The sequence below is a fragment of the Haliotis rufescens genome, unplaced genomic scaffold (genome assembly GCF_023055435.1).
Source record: "Haliotis rufescens isolate VD_foot unplaced genomic scaffold, xgHalRufe1.0.p SCAF_14, whole genome shotgun sequence".
NCBI classification, from domain to species: domain Eukaryota; kingdom Metazoa; phylum Mollusca; class Gastropoda; order Lepetellida; family Haliotidae; genus Haliotis; species Haliotis rufescens.
In genome coordinates this window covers 7,518,650-7,538,108 of record NW_025963824.1, presented here as the reverse complement: position 1 = coordinate 7,538,108, position 19,459 = coordinate 7,518,650, and the positions used below count along the sequence as shown (strand labels likewise).

The window sequence follows — 19,459 nt, the reverse complement described above, 5'->3', positions numbered from 1 at the left end:
CTACTCCTGTATGTACAGCACCTGGTATGCCGCCTCCTGTATGGACAACACCTGATATTCCACCTCCTGTATGGACAGCACCTGATATGCAAATTCCTGTATGGACAGCACCTGGTATGCAAACTCCTGTATGGACAGCACCTGGTATGCAATCTCCTGTATGGACAGCACCTAGTATGACGCTTCCTGTATGGACAGCAACTGGTATGACACCTGTATAGACAGCACCTGGTATGTCACCTCCTGTATGGACAGCACCAGGTATGCAAACTCCTGTATGGACAGCACCTGGTATGCCATATCCTGTATGGACAGCACCTGGTATGCCACCTCCTGTATGGACAGCACCTGATATTCCGCTTCCTGTATGGACAGCACCTGGTATGCCATCTCCTGTATGGACAGCACCTGGTATGCCACCTTCTGTATGGACAGCACCTGGTATGCCACCTCCTGTATGGACAGCACCTGGTATGCCACCTCCTGTATGGACAGCGCCTGGTATGCCACCTCCTGTATGGACAGCACCTGGTATGCCACCTCCTGTATGGACAGCACCTGGTATGCCACCTCCTGTATGGACAGCACCTGGTATGCCACCTCCTGTATGGACAGTACCAGGTATGCAAACTCTTGTATGGACAACACCTGGTATGCCACCTCCTGTATGGACAGCACCTGGTATGCCATCTCCTGTATGGACAGCACCAGGTAAGGCGCTTTCTGTATGGAGAGCACCTGGTATGCCACCTCCTGTATTGACAGCACCTGGTATGCAAACTCCTGTATGGACAGCACCTGGTATGCCATCACATGTATGGAAAGCACCTGGTATGCCACATCCTGTATGGACAGCACCTGGTATGCCGCTTCCTGTATGGACAGCACCTGATATTCCGATTCCTGTATGGACAGCACCTGGTATGCCATCTCCTGTATGGACAGCACATGTTATGCAAACTCCTGTATGGACAGCACCTGGTATGCCGCCTCCTACATGGGAAGCACATGGTATGCCTTCTGTATGGACATCACATGGTATGCCTTATCCTGTATGGACAGCACCTGGTATGCAAACTCCTGTATGGACAGCACCTGGTATGCCACCTCCTGTATGGACAGCACCTGGTATGCCGCCTCCTACATGGGAAGCACATGGTATGCCGCCTCCTGTATGGACATCACATGGTATGCAAACTCCTGTATGGACAACACTTGGTATGCAAACTCCTCTATGGAGAGCACCTGGTATTCCACCTCCTGTATGGACAGAACCTGGTATGCAAACTCCTGTATGGACAACACCTGGTATGCCACCTCCTGTATGGACAACACCTGGTATGCAAATTCCTGTATGGACAACACCTGGTATGTCGCCTCCTGTATGGACAGCATCTGGTATGTCGCCTCCTGTATGGACAACACCTGGTATGCCATCTCCTGTGTGGACAGCACCAGGTATGCCGCTTCCTGTATGGACAACACCTGGTATGCCACCTCCTGTATGGACAACACCTGGTATGCAAATTCCTGTATGGACAACACCTGGTATGTCGCCTCCTGTATGGACGGCACCTGGTATGCCATCACCTGTATGTACAGCACCTGGTATGCCATCACCTGCATTGACAGCACCTGGTATGCCTTATCCTGTATGGACAACACTTGGTATGCAAACTCCTCTATGGAGAGCACCTGGTATTCCACCTCCTGTATGGACAGAACCTGGTATGCAAACTCCTGTATGGACAACACCTGGTATGCCACCTCCTGTATGGACAACACCTGGTATGCCACCTCCTGTATGGACAGTACCAGGTATGCAAACTCTTGTATGGACAACACCTGGTATGCCACCTCCTCTATGGACAGCACCTGGTATGCCATCTCCTGTATGGACAGCACCTGGTATGCCGCCTCCTGTATGGACAGCACCTGGTATGCCACCTCCTGTATGGAAAGCACCTGGTATGCCATCTCCTGTATGGACAGCACCTGGTATGCCACCTCCTGTATGGACAACACCTGGTATGCCATCTCCTGTATGGACAACACCTGGTATGCCACCTCCTGTATGGACAACACCTGGTATGCCACCTCCTGTATGGACAGTACCAGGTATGCAAACTCTTGTATGGACAACACCTGGTATGCCATCTCCTGTATGGACAACACCTGGTATGCCGCCTCCTGTATGGACAGCACCTGGTATGCAAACTCTTGTATGGACAACACCTGGTATGCCATCTCCTGTATGGACAACACCTGGTATGCCGCTTCCTGTATGGACAACACCTGGTATGCCACCTCCTGTATGGACAGTACCAGGTATGCAAACTCTTGTATGGACAACACCTGGTATGCCATCTCCTGTATGGACAACACCTGGTATGCCATCTCCTGTATGGACAACACCTGGTATGCCGCCTCCTGTATGGACAGCACCTGGTATGCAAACTCTTGTATGGACAACACCTGGTATGCCATCTCCTGTATGGACAACACCTGGTATGCCATCTCCTGTATGGACAACACCTGGTATGCCACCTCCTGTATGGACAGTACCAGGTATGCAAACTCTTGTATGGACAACACCTGGTATGCCATCTCCTGTATGGACAACACCTGGTATGCCGCTTCCTGTATGGAAAGCACCTGGTATGCCATCTCCTGTATGGAAAGCACCTGGTATGCCATCTCCTGTATGGACAGCACCTGGTATGCCACCTCCTGTATGGACAACACCTGGTATGCCATCTCCTGTATGGACAACACCTGGTATGCCACCTCCTGTATGGACAACACCTGGTATGCCACCTCCTGTATGGACAGTACCAGGTATGCAAACTCTTGTATGGACAACACCTGGTATGCCATCTCCTGTATGGACAACACCTGGTATGCCGCCTCCTGTATGGACAGCACCTGGTATGCCGCTTCCTGTATGGAAAGCACCTGGTATGCCATCTCCTGTATGGACAGCACATGTTATGCAAACTCCTGTATGGACAGCACCTGATATTCCGATTCCTGTATGGACAGCACCTGGTATGCCATCTCCTGTATGGACAGCACATGTTATGCAAACTCCTGTATGGACAGCACCTGGTATGCCGCCTCCTACATGGGAAGCACATGGTATGCCGCCTCCTGTATGGACATCACATGGTATGCCTTATCCTGTATGGACAACACTTGGTATGCAAACTCCTCTATGGAGAGCACCTGGTATGCCGCCTCCTGTATGGACAGCACCTGGTATGCAAACTCCTGTATGGACAGCACCTGGTATGCCGCCTCCTGTATGGACAGCACATGTTATGCAAACTCCTCTATGGAGAGCACCTGGTATGCCGCCTCCTGTATGGACAGCACCTGGTATGCAAACTCCTGTATGGACAACACTTGGTATGCAAACTCCTCTATGGAGAGCACCTGGTATGCCGCCTCCTGTATGGACAGCACCTGGTATGCAAACTCCTGTATGGACAACACCTGGTATGCCACCTCCTGTATGGACAGTACCTGGTATGCCACTTCCTGTATGGCCAGCACCTGGTATGCCGCCTCCTACATGGGCAGTGCGTGGTATGCCGCTTCCTACATGGACAGTGCTTGTTATTCCACCTCCTACATGGACATGGACAGCACCGGGTATGTCGCCTCCTACATGGACAGCACCTGGTATGTCGCCTCCTTCTTGGACAGTGCTTGGTATGCCGCCTCCCAAAAGGACAGTGATTGGTATGCCGCCTCCTTCGTGGACAGCACCTGGTATGGCGCCTCCCAAAAGGACAGTGCATGGTATGCCGCCTCCTGTATGGACAGCACCTGGTATGCAAACTCCTGTATCGACAACACCTGGTATGCAAACTCCTCTATGGACAGCACCTGGTATGCCGCCTCCTGTATGGACAACACCTGGTATGCCGCCTCCTACATGGGCAGCACCTGGTATGGCGCCTCCTAAAAGGACAGTGCTTGGTATGCCGCCTCCTTCGTGGACAGCACCTGGTATGGCGCCTCCGAAAAGGACAGTGCATGGTTTGCCGCCTGCTACATGGACAGGACCTGGTATGGCGCCTCCCAAAAGGACAGTGCTTGGTATGCCGCCTCCTTCGTGGACAGCACCTGGTTTGCCGCATCCTACATGGGCAGTGCCTGGTATGCCGCCTCCTACATGGACGGCACCTGGTATGCCGCCTCCTACATGGACAGTGCGCGGTATGCCGCCTCCTACATGGACAGCACCTGGTTTGCCGCCTCCTTCGTTGACAACACCTGGTATGCCGCTTCCTACATGGACAGTGCGTGGTATGCTGCCTCCTACATGGACAGTGCGTGGTATTCTGCCTCCTACATGGGCAGTGCGTGGTATGCTGCCTCCTACATGGACAGCACCTGGTATGCCGCCTCCTACATGGACAGTGCCTGGTATGCCGCCTCCTACATGGACACAACGTGATACGCCACCCCCTGTTTGGACTACATCCTGTATTGGTAGCACATGATATGCCGCAATGTTTTCTTGTGGCCGGCATTTTCTTTTTATTTCAAAAGTCTGAAGCATCATGATTTTGTGGAGGAATTTTCAGGGACAATGTTTTTTTTCAAATGATCGGCTACTTACATCAGTATGAGATCCATGCACTTCAGATATCTGCTAGATTTGATACATACATGTACGTGCGTTTGTGTATGGCTGCTTGTACTTGTCCATACTATTGCTGAATTTTTGTGCTAGTCATCTGAGATAACATGCCGCAGTTAGACACATGAAAACACCACTCAAACACAGTATATTGACTTCGAGGTGACCAGTTCTAGTTTAAGGGTGGATGATTTAACAGTACAGTCCAGACTGAGCCTCCAGTGACTATTTCCTGTTCCGGCAAATGAAATCTGCCCTACGTGGAAAACGCTTCCAGGATGACGAGGACATAAAGGCTTCCACAGATGCGTGGTTAGAGGGCCAATCTGCGGATTTCTATAAAAGTGGTATTAAAAGCTTGAAGGCCAAATGGAAAAAGTGTATTGAGGTGAATGGAGATTATATTGAAAAATAAAAGTGCAAAAGATATTCTACAACTTGGTCTTGTATTGAAGTTGGAAAACTTATTGAACGCCCCTCGTATGTTTTAACTTATCTTGGTATGTGCTCTGCACTGGTGGTTAATCTGCAAAGGGCATTGATTCAAGTGAGCGGGTATCAAGGTGTTCCTAGCAAGAAGACGAATGTTGCATGGGATCTCAATGTAGTTTTGAGGCTTCTGACTTTTGAGTCCCCATAAAACTCTTGGACACAGCTGCAGGTTTCGAAGAGGTCCATGCGCTGGACGTCATGCAAGTCACCTTCAATGGGTAATGCAGATGATGTACCCCATGTTGGGCGACACATGCACGGCACTTTGATGGCACTATTCTGTCTGAAGAGCTACCCCAATCTGGACAACACTCTCCGCCAGAGGACATTCCCCAGATATAATCTATTGGGAACATGTCAGGGGACTTAAAGGGCCAGTCCAATGTCCGTATGCCTTTTCATTGGAAATAATCTGGGCACGATGTGATCTGGCATTTTCATCTGTCAGTTCACTGACGTTAAGACGGTTCTTGTCCCCCAGTCGAGAAATGACACTTTTTGATTTGCCAAACATTCGTGCAGCACGGGATATTGACGTCCCCACCTCTATCGTACTCACAATTCGACATATTATCTGTGCATCGAGACACAGGTGTGTGCTTAGCTCAATAGAACAACTCATTGTTACACTTTAGCTTTCATGTGCACGCGCGTCTCTTTCAGTCATCATGTGAAAAGAAATGATTTTGCAACGCCACGGTAAAGGTCGTTTATACTGCAGTGGAGCGTCAGGCAACAAACACTTACAACTGTATGCAAATCATGGCAGCAGCAGGTGCGACCGGTAGGGCAGGATGGACATGCCATGGGAGGATACCCCCCCCCCCCCCCCTTTTTATTTCGAAAAAAAATCATTATTTCTGTATAAATTACCACCTAAGACAATAAATAGATCTTACTTGTGAACCCCCCCTTTTAAGAAAAGCTGTTCCATTCATATAACTGTCACTGCTATTTTGACTATATTGCCAGTGAAATCTGTTTCTGAGGATAATCGTTGCCGTGTGTGTCATGTTTCTGCTTTCTTAGCGTTACGGGAAAGATGCGCAAAAGTACCTGGTACTTCATTGTGAGGAGTTTACGTCAAGTCATTATGTGAACTACATACCAACTCATCTGTTATAGCCCCTGCACACGACTATTGCCTTTTTGGAGTTAAAGAAGGTGTCCTTAATGGAGAATGCAGTATCGGCAACGGGTATGTCCTAAATCTGTTATGGTGTGTGTTTCAGATACAAGATCATTATAGCACGAGCAAAGTAATTGAGTTTGTCTTATACTTCACCCTTAATAAACATATAAAAAGTTCTAGTGTCTATTTTAAGTATGCATTTAATCATTCTTCCAGAAACGCCAAGATGGCTATTGTGTTTGTGAGTCTTGCTATATTTGCTGGAATTGGCTTCCTTATTTACTTCTGTCGGAAGCAATGCAACAAAATGGACAAACAAGCAGTTGGTCGAGGGATAACCATGTGCAATTGCTGTAACTGTAGTAAGTACATAGTTCAAATCTCTTAAAATGATTGATTATGCTTCAAGCATAATACGGCTCATAAATATGCCTCACATAATACACCAAATATAAATACAAAGCTGGGAACAGTAAAGATTTTAATAGAAAGAACAGCTTTGAGAACATGAAGACCACCTCTCACTCGATCTCTTCCTGCATATAGGGTCAAAACCATTCACGACTCAGGACTGACACATTCAGTTGCCTTTTAGCTCTGGATCCTTCAGACCATGTCCCGTTTCATGTTACTGGCGTATGCCTATGGTCTCGTGATGTTTTTCACTTGAGGACTCTCGTGAAAATAACAATGAGATTCATGAAAGGATACGACGAAGAATAAAGTGGAACATGAAACAGAAAACAAACCTTGGCCTGACTGATTAAGACGCCCTCCCCACTCTCTCGGTCTCGCTCTCAGACACTCTTTAATGGGTAATACTCAAGTGTATGAGTGCAACTGTCAATGTTCCTCGGGAGAGTTGGTTTCTGACATTGAATGCACGCAACCATTGACAGCTTGTCTTTATAATGTGCCTGCCATTTTTGACTGATAATTTCAATAAATAAAATTTTGTTTATCACATATTGGTATAATTTTGTTAATATTAATCTAACATCATGGTTATTTCTTTGCAGATTTCATCAATACAGTAGATCACGAACCACCACAACCACCACCCTATAAGGCGTAAATTGATAATAGTGTGAGCATGTCTTATTACATTCTGCTTGGTACAATTTTGAAAAATTCATATACAGGTTTATAGTTACTGTAGGGTTTAAGAAGTGGGGTCACAGATTTGTTGAGTGCTGCCTAAGCATCAGCATCAGGCAAACAACAAAAGACGATGTCATATTGGCCAGTAGCAAGATAATTGTGTAATTCAATTATGTCACGTAAAACTGGATGTTGACACAAAGTATTTTTTATTGCCCGAAGCCAGGACAGCGAGTCTGAAAAAATAATGAATTCCTTATGTTAAGACTGTTTATTTATATATTCTAGAGCAGTTAAAATGGACTTTGATTCAGTTGTAAAAATGGATGAGTTAACAGGTGATCTCGTTGATAAAGTTCTGGATCCAATGACAGTGGCGCTGGCGACAGCATACCCACCCTTTGATCCATCGGTAGAAATAGATAGAAGTATCACATTCGCTTCTTAACTGATTATATTCTTTTCATATTGTAGTTGATTGGTGTAAGATTTCTTTCGATTAGATAAGGTAAAATCGACCTGTGGCTTTACCAATTGTCAAGGAGGAGAAGAAAACAGACGGAAAGGAGATATATTTTCAAGTTTAACATCAGCAGCAGAAATAAAAGATTTCATTCTTATTCCAAGAGATTATTTCTTACTATACAGCTCCTAATAAAGAGAATTAAACAAACGATTAAACACACAGTTGTATGCGGGGTTAGACTGATTAGAATATAGTGAGTGAGTGAGTGAGTGAGTTTGGTTTAACGCCGCTTTTAACAGTATTCCAGTTATATCGCGGCGTGTCAGCTTAATGTGGGAGGAAAGCCCGAAGTGATGCAGGTCACAGACGTTTAGAACTTCGTTGAAACCCACAAGCACGGGTATGGTGCTGACAAACTTAGAAACATAATCCAGGCGAACCGGGATTCGAACCCACAATCATAGGTTTCTGGCGTGCCCAAGGGACGCAACCCTGCGCAGCGAATCGCGGCGCTTTAGACGACTGGGCCACCCGTGCCCCCTGATTAGAATATAACTTTGTTATGTACTGTAAGGCTAATTTAATACAGCGTTGTTAAAGAGATCATCGGCTGTGTGTGTTCATCGGCCTCAACACACAGACTGTCAATAGGAGAAGTTCCTAAAAGATCCAAGACAAAGACCCTGGTGTTACTCATACAAGCTCCACTTCAGATGATGGAGTTATAATCGAATTTAGAGTGAGTGAGGGAGTGAGTTAAAGTTCAACGTCACATCGGCAATATTTCAGCCATATCGTGATGAAAAAAAAAATGACATCAACATTATATATTAAACTGTATAAAATTCTAACCGACGCCGGGCAGTATAATAACTAGAATATCATAGATTTTCATAAAACTAGTTTAAGAACATGTACAAATTGAGTGAGTGAGTGATTGAGTTAATGCTTTACGTCACATCGGCAATATTTCAGCCATATCGTGACGAGAAATTATACATTTTTTAATACATATATTTTAACAAGATAAAAACCTGTCATCAATATCACAGATTAATATTTAAAACTAGCATACAACTATACAAAGATGTCACTATAAATAACGGTACAATATAAAAAAGGGCTATAGATCGCCAGCAGCTGAAGGTAGATCAGCACACTAGGAACCATGGGGACTTACAGTACTTTAGCTTCTTGCATGGAACCCAGCAGGATTTACATCATCCCTTCAGCAACTAGCGATTGTACGCAAAGTTGGCCACAATTAAAATTACAAATATACAACGTTTCTTACTAACTATTCATTGAATGACATGGACTTACTATATCCTCTCAGGGGGACAATAATTTTACACCCCTTACAACCCCCTTTGAGGATACAGCCAATAACAAAAGATATAAATTCATTCTACCAATTTTAAAAAGTCATTCATTTTATACATGACATAGTATCAAAATTTACTATACAATATTGTATTTCTCTTAAAAATGCACAAATAGATAACTAACTAATCATTCGATCACCATCCTGGGGACCATGGGGAGTTACAGTACTTTTGATACCTGCATGGACCTCCATCAGGATTTACTCATCCCGTCAGTAGCTGGCGATTGTACGCACTGTTAGCCACAATTAAAATTACAAACATTCTACGTTTAATGAAGTTGGAGGCATATCCTCTCAGGGGGGACAATAATTTTACACTTCGTCAACCCCCTTCATTCTATCAATTGTAATACGTCTTTTATTTTATGCAAGACCTATTATCAAAATTTATCATACAATTCTATTTCTTTTATAAAGCCAATAATTACATGAGAATTAATAGTATTTAAAAGTTCCTTTATGGATGAAATGTTGAAATATTTATCCCTTGTGATGGAAAAATCAATAGTCAAGCAGGACATACAAGGGACACAAAGTTGAGGATCCTCACTTTTCATTACATATTCGTGGGTATATCTACTATGGTCAATACGACATCGTCGTAAACACAAGTTCCGGGGTAGAATAGATCTTCAGCAACCATTGCTTGCCGTAAAAATCGACAATGCTTGTCGTGAGAGGCAACTAGCGGGATCGGATTGTCAGGCTTGCTTACTTGGTTGATGCAAGTCATCGTATCCCAATTGCGTGGGGCACTCGCGGAGAGCAACCTCCCGGTGGTGAGTGCTGTGTAACGCTGATAGGCCTTCCCCCGTGTGGACCCAGGGAAGAATGTGTCCTCAGTTGCGTGGATCGAGGCTCAACATATTAATCACTGACATGACGTGACCAGTCGATTGATAGAATCGGGCCAATTCTACCACCTGTGTGGGTGAAGTTAGGGTCAAAGTGGCGTGTTGAGCAAGAGGAACACCAGTTCCAGGCTCCACCAGAATCCCGTCCTCCACCGACACAGGGGCGCAACCCACGGCAAACGGGTTGCCCAATTTAGTCGCCTCATATGCGAATGGTGTGCCGAGGTTGGTTGGTTGGTTGGTTGGTTGGTTTGTTGTTTTACGCCGCACTCAGCAATATTCCAGCTATGTGACGGCGGTCTGTAAATAATCGAATCTGGACCCGACAATCCAGTGATTAATATCATGAGCATCAATCCACGCAATTGGGATCAATGAGATGCATCAACCAAGTCAGCGAGCCTGACCACCCGATCCCGTTAGTCGCCTTTTACGACAATCATAGTTGCCTTTTACGACAAACATGACCTATTCTAACCGGGATCTTCACAGGTCAGATATATGATCACGAAATGGGGGTCCCTCGGCACAGCATTTAATCGATGACACTTTTTAGCATAAAAATCAAGTCTTGCTAAAGTCTTAAATGACAATATTTATGGTTTGTTATTTGTTGAAGATTTTAATATATCATGCCGTGGTGTCAACATGAATACCATTGAAAGACAGTTAAGACGGTCTAAATTAAATACATAAATGGTCTCAAGAAAATGGTTTTAAGTTTTCGAAAACTAAATCCTGTTGAGTCCATTTTTGCAACAAACGGAAGGTACATAAAGATCCAGAATTGACTTTAAATAATATTTCCATAAAAGTGGTCAGAGAAACAAAGTTTTGGGGTATTTCCTTTGATTATAAGTAATCTTTCATACCTCATACTAAAAATCGTAAAGCTAGATGTTTTTAAAACACTTGATATCCTTCATGTGGTATCAAATGCTGTATGAGGTGGTTGTTGGTTGCATATATTGTTTAACGCCGCATTCAGCAATATTCCAGCTATATGATTGCGGTCTGTAAACAATCGAGTCTGGACCAGACAATCAAGTGATTAATATCATGAGCATCGATCCACGCAATTGTTGAGTGAGTGAGTTAATATTTAAAGTCACATCGGCAGTATTTCAGCCATATAGTGACTATATCAAATTATACAATACATCAATTTAGAATACAAACCTGTCGACAAAGGACAGTAAAAGAACTAGATTATCACAGATGTAGGTTTAAAACTAGTAAGTGGCCATAAAACTTGACTATTCATACAATACAATACAATGTAAAATTGGGTTATGTATCACCAGCAACCGAAAGGTAGGCCACCATGCATGGACCCCGGCAGGTACACCATTCCTTCAGTTACTGGTGATTATGGAGAAGTTTAGCCAATATTAAAACAAACAAATATCCTACAGTTAAAAACCTGGTATATATAATATACTTTGAATGAAGTGGGCTGACGCACCCTCTCTTGGGCCAATAATTTTACGCTACTTCAACCCCCATCAAGGGTACAACCACTAACAATTTCAGTTCATAATTATATATTACCAATTTATAAAATTTACTTTTTACATCAAAATTTATCAATCAGTTCAATTTCTCTTAAAAATCCGAGAATTAAATGAGAGTTCATGTTAAAAAGATCCTTGAGTGATGAAACTATGAAATATTGATCCTTGTGATGGCAAAATCAATACAGTCAAGCAGAACATGCTTAACCGTGATTCTCTCATCACAAGGGAAACAAAACGGAGGATCCTCACCTTTCAATAAATAGTCGTTGGTGTATCGGGAATGGCCAATGCGACATCGTCTTTACTTCGACTTAGAATACGGCGAATATGCTTGTCGTAAGATGCGACTAACGGCATCGGGTATTCAGGATGGCTGACTTGGTTGACGCATGTCATCGATCCCAATTGCATAGGTCGATGGTTATGATGTCAATCATTGGATTGTCTGGTCCAGACTCGATTATTTACAGACCGCCGTCATATCGCTGTGGATATTTCTGAATGCGGCGTTAAAAATCAAATAAACAAACTTGTTGTTACCTTGCCTGGTGCTCGGCTGAAAGGGGATTAAACAAGGACTGGTTGGCTCGGAGTGAGCATACTGTGTCTCAGTTGGGATTCATGTTACAATTGGGACATGTGGTTTCCACGTTTGCTAGCACTGTAAAATTAGTTTTGATTAGAACAGGGACGGTCGGGTAGCCTAGTGGTTAAAGCGTTCGCTCGTCACGCCGAAGACCCGGGTTCGATTCCCGACATGGGTGCAATGTGTGAAGCCCATTTCTGGTGTACCCCGCTGTGATGTTGCTGGAATATTGCTAAAAGCGGCGAAAAACCATACTCACTCACTCACTCATTTGATCAGAACAAACAGACACACGTGCCTGCACTCGCTATATCAGTACAATAATCTTGAACGCGAAATAAAACCCCATTTCACCTCACTTCACCTTAAAACGGTTTAAACGAATTTCATCCACAACAATAATTATTTTCCAGACAACCCTGTAATCTATTTTAGGCACACGTAAAATCTGACGAAGCTACCAATTTGCAAGAAAAAAACGCGAATAAACAACACAGATGTCTCATAGGAAACATTGAAAACATTTAAATTGATGAAGGACATAATTATTGGACGTTATTTATTTACCTGAGTGTAGGAACATATTGGGCGGTAGGGTAGCCCAGTAGTTAAAGTGTTCGGTCGTCACACAAAAAGACCAAGTTTGATCCCCCACATGAGAACAATGTGTGAGCCCATTCTTGTCATAGCAACAGTGGTCGTTTGTCACAGCAATATTTACTACTTGTTGTTATAATAACAGTGTTATTCGTCATAGCACCATTTATTTGTTGTCATAGCAACAGTGGTTACTTGTTTATATAGTTACGGTGGTTACTTGTTGTCAAAGCAATGTTTGTTACATGTTGTGATAGCAACAGTGGTTATTTGTTGTCATAGCAACAGTTATTTGTTGTGATAGTGACAGTAGCTACATGTCATGCGGGGACACGGGTGGCCTAGTCGTCTAAGGCGCCGCGATTCGCTGTGCAGAGTTGCGACCCTTGGGCACGCCAGAAACCTATGATTGTTGCTTCGCATCCCGGTTCGCCCCGATTATGTTTCTAGATTTGTCAGCACCATACCCGTGCTCGTGGGTTTCCCCGACGTCTGAAACCTGCATCACTTCGGGCTTTCCTCCCACATTAAGCTGACACGCCGCGATATAACTGGCATATTGTTAAAAGCGGCGTTTAACCCAACTCACTCACTCATTCACTACATGTCATGCGACCAAGGCAGGGTGGAATCTAGTGAAAGGAATGCGTTACGTTACGATTTCTTTGCCATGCTTGTGGTTAGGATCGTACATGTATGTTGTTATTTCATGGAGCCATACGTGCATTCTTAGGAGTGAGTGAGTGAGTTGGGTTCAAACAACTTCTTAGTACACCCATGGATGTATTGCTGAGCATTTTTAAATATTCGCTTGCGTTGTGCACAACCACCAGTGGCTTAAGTGATGACGTAAATCCTGCTGGGGTATCATGCAGGAAGCAGAGGTACTGTAAGTCCACATGATCCCCAGCGAGGTGGCCTAGCTTTGATTACTGGTGACCTATGATCCACTGTATAGATAATTTTGTTATGCTCAAATATGTTTCATTAATTGTTTTTAAATATCACTCAATTGTGTGTTTATTAACTTTGTCTCGTCGCTATGTGGCTGAATTAATGCCGATGCGACGTTAAATTTGAACTCGCCCAGCCATGGATGTAACATGTTGTACTCATGTAACGAAGCACAATTTCGAGTTTACCTGTTATTGCGAGATGACTTGTAGACTGGCCAGAGTTGTCTCCCTTCCAGTATGCATGTCATGAGGATGGTTGGTTGGTTGTTCAACGCCGCACTCAGCAATATTCCAGCTATATGGCGGCGGTCTGTAAACAATCTGGACCAGACCATCCAGTGATTGATATCATGAGCATCAATCCACGCAATTGTACTTGCACGCTACCTGCATGGACCCCAGCAAGAATTACATAATCCCTTCAATTGCTGGCGACGATTAGGAAATTTAGCCGAAATTACAAGAACTCAGATTCTACGATTAAAACTATGATAGGAATAACGTACTTTGAATTATATGGACTTACTATACCCTCTCAGGGGGGACAAAATTTTACAGTACTCTAACCCCCGCCAAGGGTATAGCCAATAACAATCTCAGTTCACAATTAGACACTACCAATTTAAGAAACAACTATGTACATCAAGATTTATTTATGAGTTAAATTTCTTTTAAAAAGCCAATAATTAAATGAGAACTAATACTATTAAAAAGAGCCTTAAGAGATGATGATTTAAAATAATTATCCCTTGTGGTGGAAAGTTATGAAATATTTTTACCCACTTCGGTGTCCCACTTCTTCTGCATTAGATATCTGATGTAACATTTAATGACAGGTTTATAATCACTGTAGGGTATGAGAAGTGGTGTCACAGATTTGTTGAGTGCTGACTTAGCAGCAGCAGCAACAGCAGCAGCAGCAGCAGCAACAGTGTTACCAACGAACCCAACATGGCTGGGTAACCAACAGAAGATGATGTCGTATTCCTTATGTTTAGACTGATTATTTATATAGTACAGAGCAGTTACTATGGCCTTTAATTCTGCTGTAAATATTAAAGAGTCATCTGGTAATCTAGTTGATACATTTCTGGATCAAATGATGGTGTCTGAGTTAAAGTGAAGGTGTCTTGCTTCAATAAAGGTGTCCTAGTTACAGTGAAGGTGTCTTGCCTCAGTAAAGGTGTCTGAGCTACATTGAATGTGTCTTGCCTCAATTAAGGTGTCTGAGCTAAAGTGAAGGTGTTTTGCCTCAGTAAAGGTGTCTGAGTTACAGTGAATGTGTCTTGCCTCAATTAAGGTGTCTGAGCTAAAGTGAAGGTGTCCTTCCTCAGTAAAGGTGTCTGAGCTAAAGTGAAGGTGTCTTGCCTTGTTTCTGAGCTACAGTAAAGGTGTCTTGCCTCAATTAAGGTGTCTGAGCTACAGTGAAGGTGTCCTGCCTCAATAAAAGTGTCCGAGTTACAGTGAAGGTGTCTTGCCTCAATAAAGGTGTCTGAGCTAAAGTGAAGGTGTCTTGCCTCAATAAAAGTGTCCGAGTTACAGTGAAGGTGTCCTGCCTCAATAAAGGTGTCTGAGTTACAATGAAGTTGTCTTGCCTCAATAAAGGTGTCTGTGTTACAGTAAAGGTGTCTTGCCTCAAAAAAGGTGTCTGAGTTACAGTGAAGGTGTCTTGCCTCAATAAAGGTGTCTGAGCTACAGTGAAGGTGTCTTGCCTCAATAAAGGTGTCTGAGTTACAGTCAAGGTGTCTTGCATCAATAAAGGTGTCTGAGCTATAGTGAAGGTGGCTTGCATCAATAAAGGTGTCTGAGCTACAGTGAATGTGTCTTGCCTCAATAAAGGTGTCTGAGTTACAGTGAAGGTGTCTTGCCTCAATAAAGGTGTCTGAGCTAAAGTGATGGTGTCTTGCCTCCGTTAAGGTGTCTGAGTTACATTGAAGGTGTCTTGCCTCAATTAAGGTGTCTGAGCTAAAGTGAAGGTGTTTTGCCTCAATAAAGGTGTCTTAGTTACAGTGAATGTGTCTTGCCTCAATTATAGTGTCTGGGCTAAAGTGAAGGTGTCTTGCATCCGTTAAGGTGTCTGAGTTACATTGAAGGTGTCTTGCCTTAATAAAGGTTTCTGAGCTACAGTGAATGTGTCTTGCCTCAATAACGGTGTCTGAGTTACAGTCAAGGTGTCTTGCATCAATAAAGGTGTCTGAGCTACAGTAAAGGTGGCTTGCACCAATAAAGGTGTCTGAGCTACAGTGAAGGTGTCTTGCCTCAATACAGGTGTCTGAGCTACAGTGAAGGTGTCTCGCCTCCGTTAAGGTGTCTGAGCTAAAGTGAAGGTGTCTTGCCTCAATAAAGGTGTCTGAGCTACAGTGAAGGTGTCTTGCCTCAATAAAGGTGTCTGAGCTACAGTGAAGGTGTCTTGCCTCAATATAGGTGTCTGAGCTACAGTGAAAGTGGCTTGCACCAATAAAGGTGTCTGAGCTACAGTGAAGGTGTCTTGCCTCAACACAGGTGTCTGAGTTACAGTGAAGGTGTCTCGCCTCCGTTAAGGTGTCTGAGCTACAGTGAAGGTGTCTTGCCTCAATACAGGTGTCTGAGCTACAGTGAAGGTGTCTCGCCTCCGTTAAGGTGTCTGAGCTAAAGTGAAGGTGTCTCGCCTCCGTTAAGGTGTCTGAGTTACAGTCAAGGTGTCTCGCCTCCGTTAAGGTGTCTGAGCTACAGTGAAGGTGTCTTGCCTCAATAAAGATGTCTGAGCTACAGTGAAGGTGTCTTGCCTCAATAAAGGTGTCTGAGCTACAGTGAAGGTGTCTTGCCTCAATAAAGGTGTCTGAGCTACAGTAAAGATGTCTTGCCTCAATAAAGGTGTCTGAGTTACAGTCAAGGTGTCTTGCATCATTAAAGGTGTCTGAGCTACAGTAAAGGTGTCTTGCCTCAAAAAAGGTGTCTGAGTTACAGTGAAGGTGTCTCGCCTCAATAAAGGTGTCCGAGTTACAGTGAAGGTGTCTTGCCTCAATAAAGGTGTCTGAGCTAAAGTGAAGGTGTCTTGCCTCAATAAAAGTGTCCGAGTTACAGTGAAGGTGTCTTGCCTCAAAAAAAGTGTCTGAGTTACAGTGAAGGTGTCTTGCCTCAATAAAGGTGTCTGAGCTACAGTCAAGGTGCCTGCCTCAATAAAGGTGTCTGAGTTACAGTCAAGGTGTCTTGCATCAATAAAGGTGTCTGAGCTATAGTGAAGGTGGCTTGCATCAATAAAGGTGTCTGAGCTACAGTGAATGTGTCTTGCCTCAATAAAGGTGTCTGAGTTACAGTGAAGGTGTCTTGCCTCAATAAAGGTGTCTGAGCTTAAGTGAAGGTGTCTTGCCTCAATAAAGGTGTCTGAGCTACAGTGAAGGTGTCTTGCCTCAATAAAGGTGTCTGAGCTACAGTGAAGGTGTCTTGCCTCAATATAGGTGTCTGAGCTACAGTGAAGGTGGCTTGCACCAATAAAGGTGTCTGAGCTACAGTGAAGGTGTCTTGCCTCAATACAGGTGTCTGAGTTACAGTGAAGGTGTCTTGCCTCAATACAGGTGTCTGAGCTACAGTGAAGGTGTCTCGCCTCCGTTAAGGTGTCTGAGCTAAAGTGAAGGTGTCTCGCCTCCGTTAAGGTGTCTGAGCTACAGTGAAGGTGTCTTGCCTCAACACAGGTGTCTGAGCTACAGTGAAGGTGTCTTGCCTCAATAAAGATGTCTGAGCTACAGTGAAGGTGTCTTGCCTCAATAAAGGTGTCTGAGCTACAGTCAAGGTGTCTTGCATCAATAAAGGTGTCTGAGCTATAGTGAAGGTGGCTTGCATCAATAAAGGTGTCTGAGCTACAGTGAATGTGTCTTGCCTCAATAAAGGTGTCTGAGTTACAGTGAAGGTGTCTTGCCTCAATAAAGGTGTCTGAGCTGAAGTGATGGTGTCTTGCCTCCGTTAAGGTGTCTGAGTTACATTGAAGGTGTCTTGCCTCAATTAAGGTGTCTGAGCTAAAGTGAAGGTGTTTTGCCTCAATAAAGGTGTCTTAGTTACATTGAATGTGTCTTGCCTCAATTATAGTGTCTGGGCTAAAGTGAAGGTGTCTTGCATCCGTTAAGGTGTCTGAGTTACATTGAAGGTGTCTTGCCTCAATAAAGGTTTCTGAGCTACAGTGAAGGTGTCTTGCCTCAATAACGGTGTCTGAGTTACAGTCAAGGTGTCTTGCATCAATAAAGGTGTCTGAGCTACAGTGAAGGTGGCTTGCACCAATAAAGGTGTCTGAGCTACAGTGAAGGTGTCTTGCCTCAATACAGGTGTCTGAGCTACAGTGAAGGTGTCTCGCCTCCGTTAAGGTGTCTGAGCTTAAGTGAAGGTGTCTTGCCTCAATAAAGGTGTCTGAGCTACAGTGAAGGTGTCTTGCCTCAATAAAGGTGTCTGAGCTACAGTGAAGGTGTCTTGCCTCAATATAGGTGTCTGAGCTACAGTGAAGGTGGCTTGCACCAATAAAGGTGTCTGAGCTACAGTGAAGGTGTCTTGCCTCAATACAGGTGTCTGAGTTACAGTGAAGGTGTCTTGCCTCAATACAGGTGTCTGAGCTACAGTGAAGGTGTCTCGCCTCCGTTAAGGTGTCTGAGCTAAAGTGAAGGTGTCTCGCCTCCGTTAAGGTGTCTGAGCTACAGTGAAGGTGTCTTGCCTCAATACAGGTGTCTGAGCTACAGTGAAGGTGTCTCGCCTCCGTTAAGGTGTCTGAGCTAAAGTGAAGGTGTCTCGCCTCCGTTAAGGTGTCTGAGTTACAGTCAAGGTGTCTTGCCTCAATAAAGGTGTCTGAGCTACAGTGAAGATGTCTTGCCTCAATAAAGGTGTCTGAGCTACAGTGAAGATGTCTTGCCTCAATAAAGGTGTCTGAGTTACAGTCAAGGTGTCTTGCATCATTAAAGGTGTCTGAGCTACAGTGAAGGTGTCTTGCCTCAATAAAGATGTCTGAGCTACAGTGAAGGTGTCTTGCCTCAATAAAGGTGTCTGAGCTACAGTGAAGGTGTCTTGCCTCAATAAAGGTGTCTGAGTTACAGTGAAGGTGTCTTGCCTCAAAAAAGGTGTCTGAGTTACAGTGAAGGTGTCTCGCCTCAATAAAGGTGTCTGAGTTACAGTCAAGGCGTCTTGCATCAATAAAGGTGTCTGAGCTACAGTGAAGGTGTCTCGCCTCAATAAAGGTGTCTGAGCTACAGTGAAGGTGTCTTGCCTCAATAAAGGTGTCTGAGCTACAGTGAAGGTGTCTTGCCTCAATAAAGGTGTCTGAGTTACAGTGAAGGTGTCTTGCCTCAAAAAAGGTGTCTGAGTTACAGTGAAGGTGTCTCGCCTCAATAAAGGTGTCTGAGTTACAGTGAAGGTGTCTTGCCTCAAAAAAGGTGTCTGAGTTACAGTGAAGGTGTCTCGCCTCAATACAGGTGTCTGAGCTACAGTGAAGGTGTCTCGCCTCCGTTAAGGTGTCTGAGTTACAGTCAAGGTGTCTCGCCTCCGTTAAGGTGTCTGAGCTACAGTGAAGGTGTCTCGCCTCCGTTAAGGTGTCTGAGCTACAGTGAAGGTGTCTTGCCTCAATACAGGTGTCTGAGCTACAGTGAAGGTGTCTCGCCTCCGTTAAGGTGTCTGAGCTAAAGTGAAGGTGTCTCGCCTCCGTTAAGGTGTCTGAGTTACAGTCAAGGTGTCTTGCCTCAATAAAGGTGTCTGAGCTACAGTGAAGA

The 19,459-nt window shown here is 44.3% G+C and overlaps 2 protein-coding genes across 2 annotated transcripts; one reads left to right on the top strand and one right to left on the bottom strand.

The window, feature by feature from the left end:
• Positions 1–930, bottom strand: LOC125379181. Its single transcript, XM_048395398.1, has 2 exons — positions 241–930; positions 1–156 (listed from the first exon to the last, which is right to left on the bottom strand). The coding sequence occupies exons 1-2, from the start codon at positions 928–930 to the stop codon at positions 1–3; spliced, it is 846 nt and encodes a 281-aa protein (XP_048251355.1).
• A 2,104-nt stretch (positions 931–3,034) lies between these two features.
• Positions 3,035–3,970, top strand: LOC125379180 (foot protein 1 variant 1-like). The gene has a single exon (XM_048395397.1). It carries the CDS (start codon positions 3,035–3,037, stop codon positions 3,968–3,970), a length of 936 nt encoding a protein of 311 aa, XP_048251354.1.
• The last annotated feature ends 15,489 nt before the right edge of the window (positions 3,971–19,459 follow it).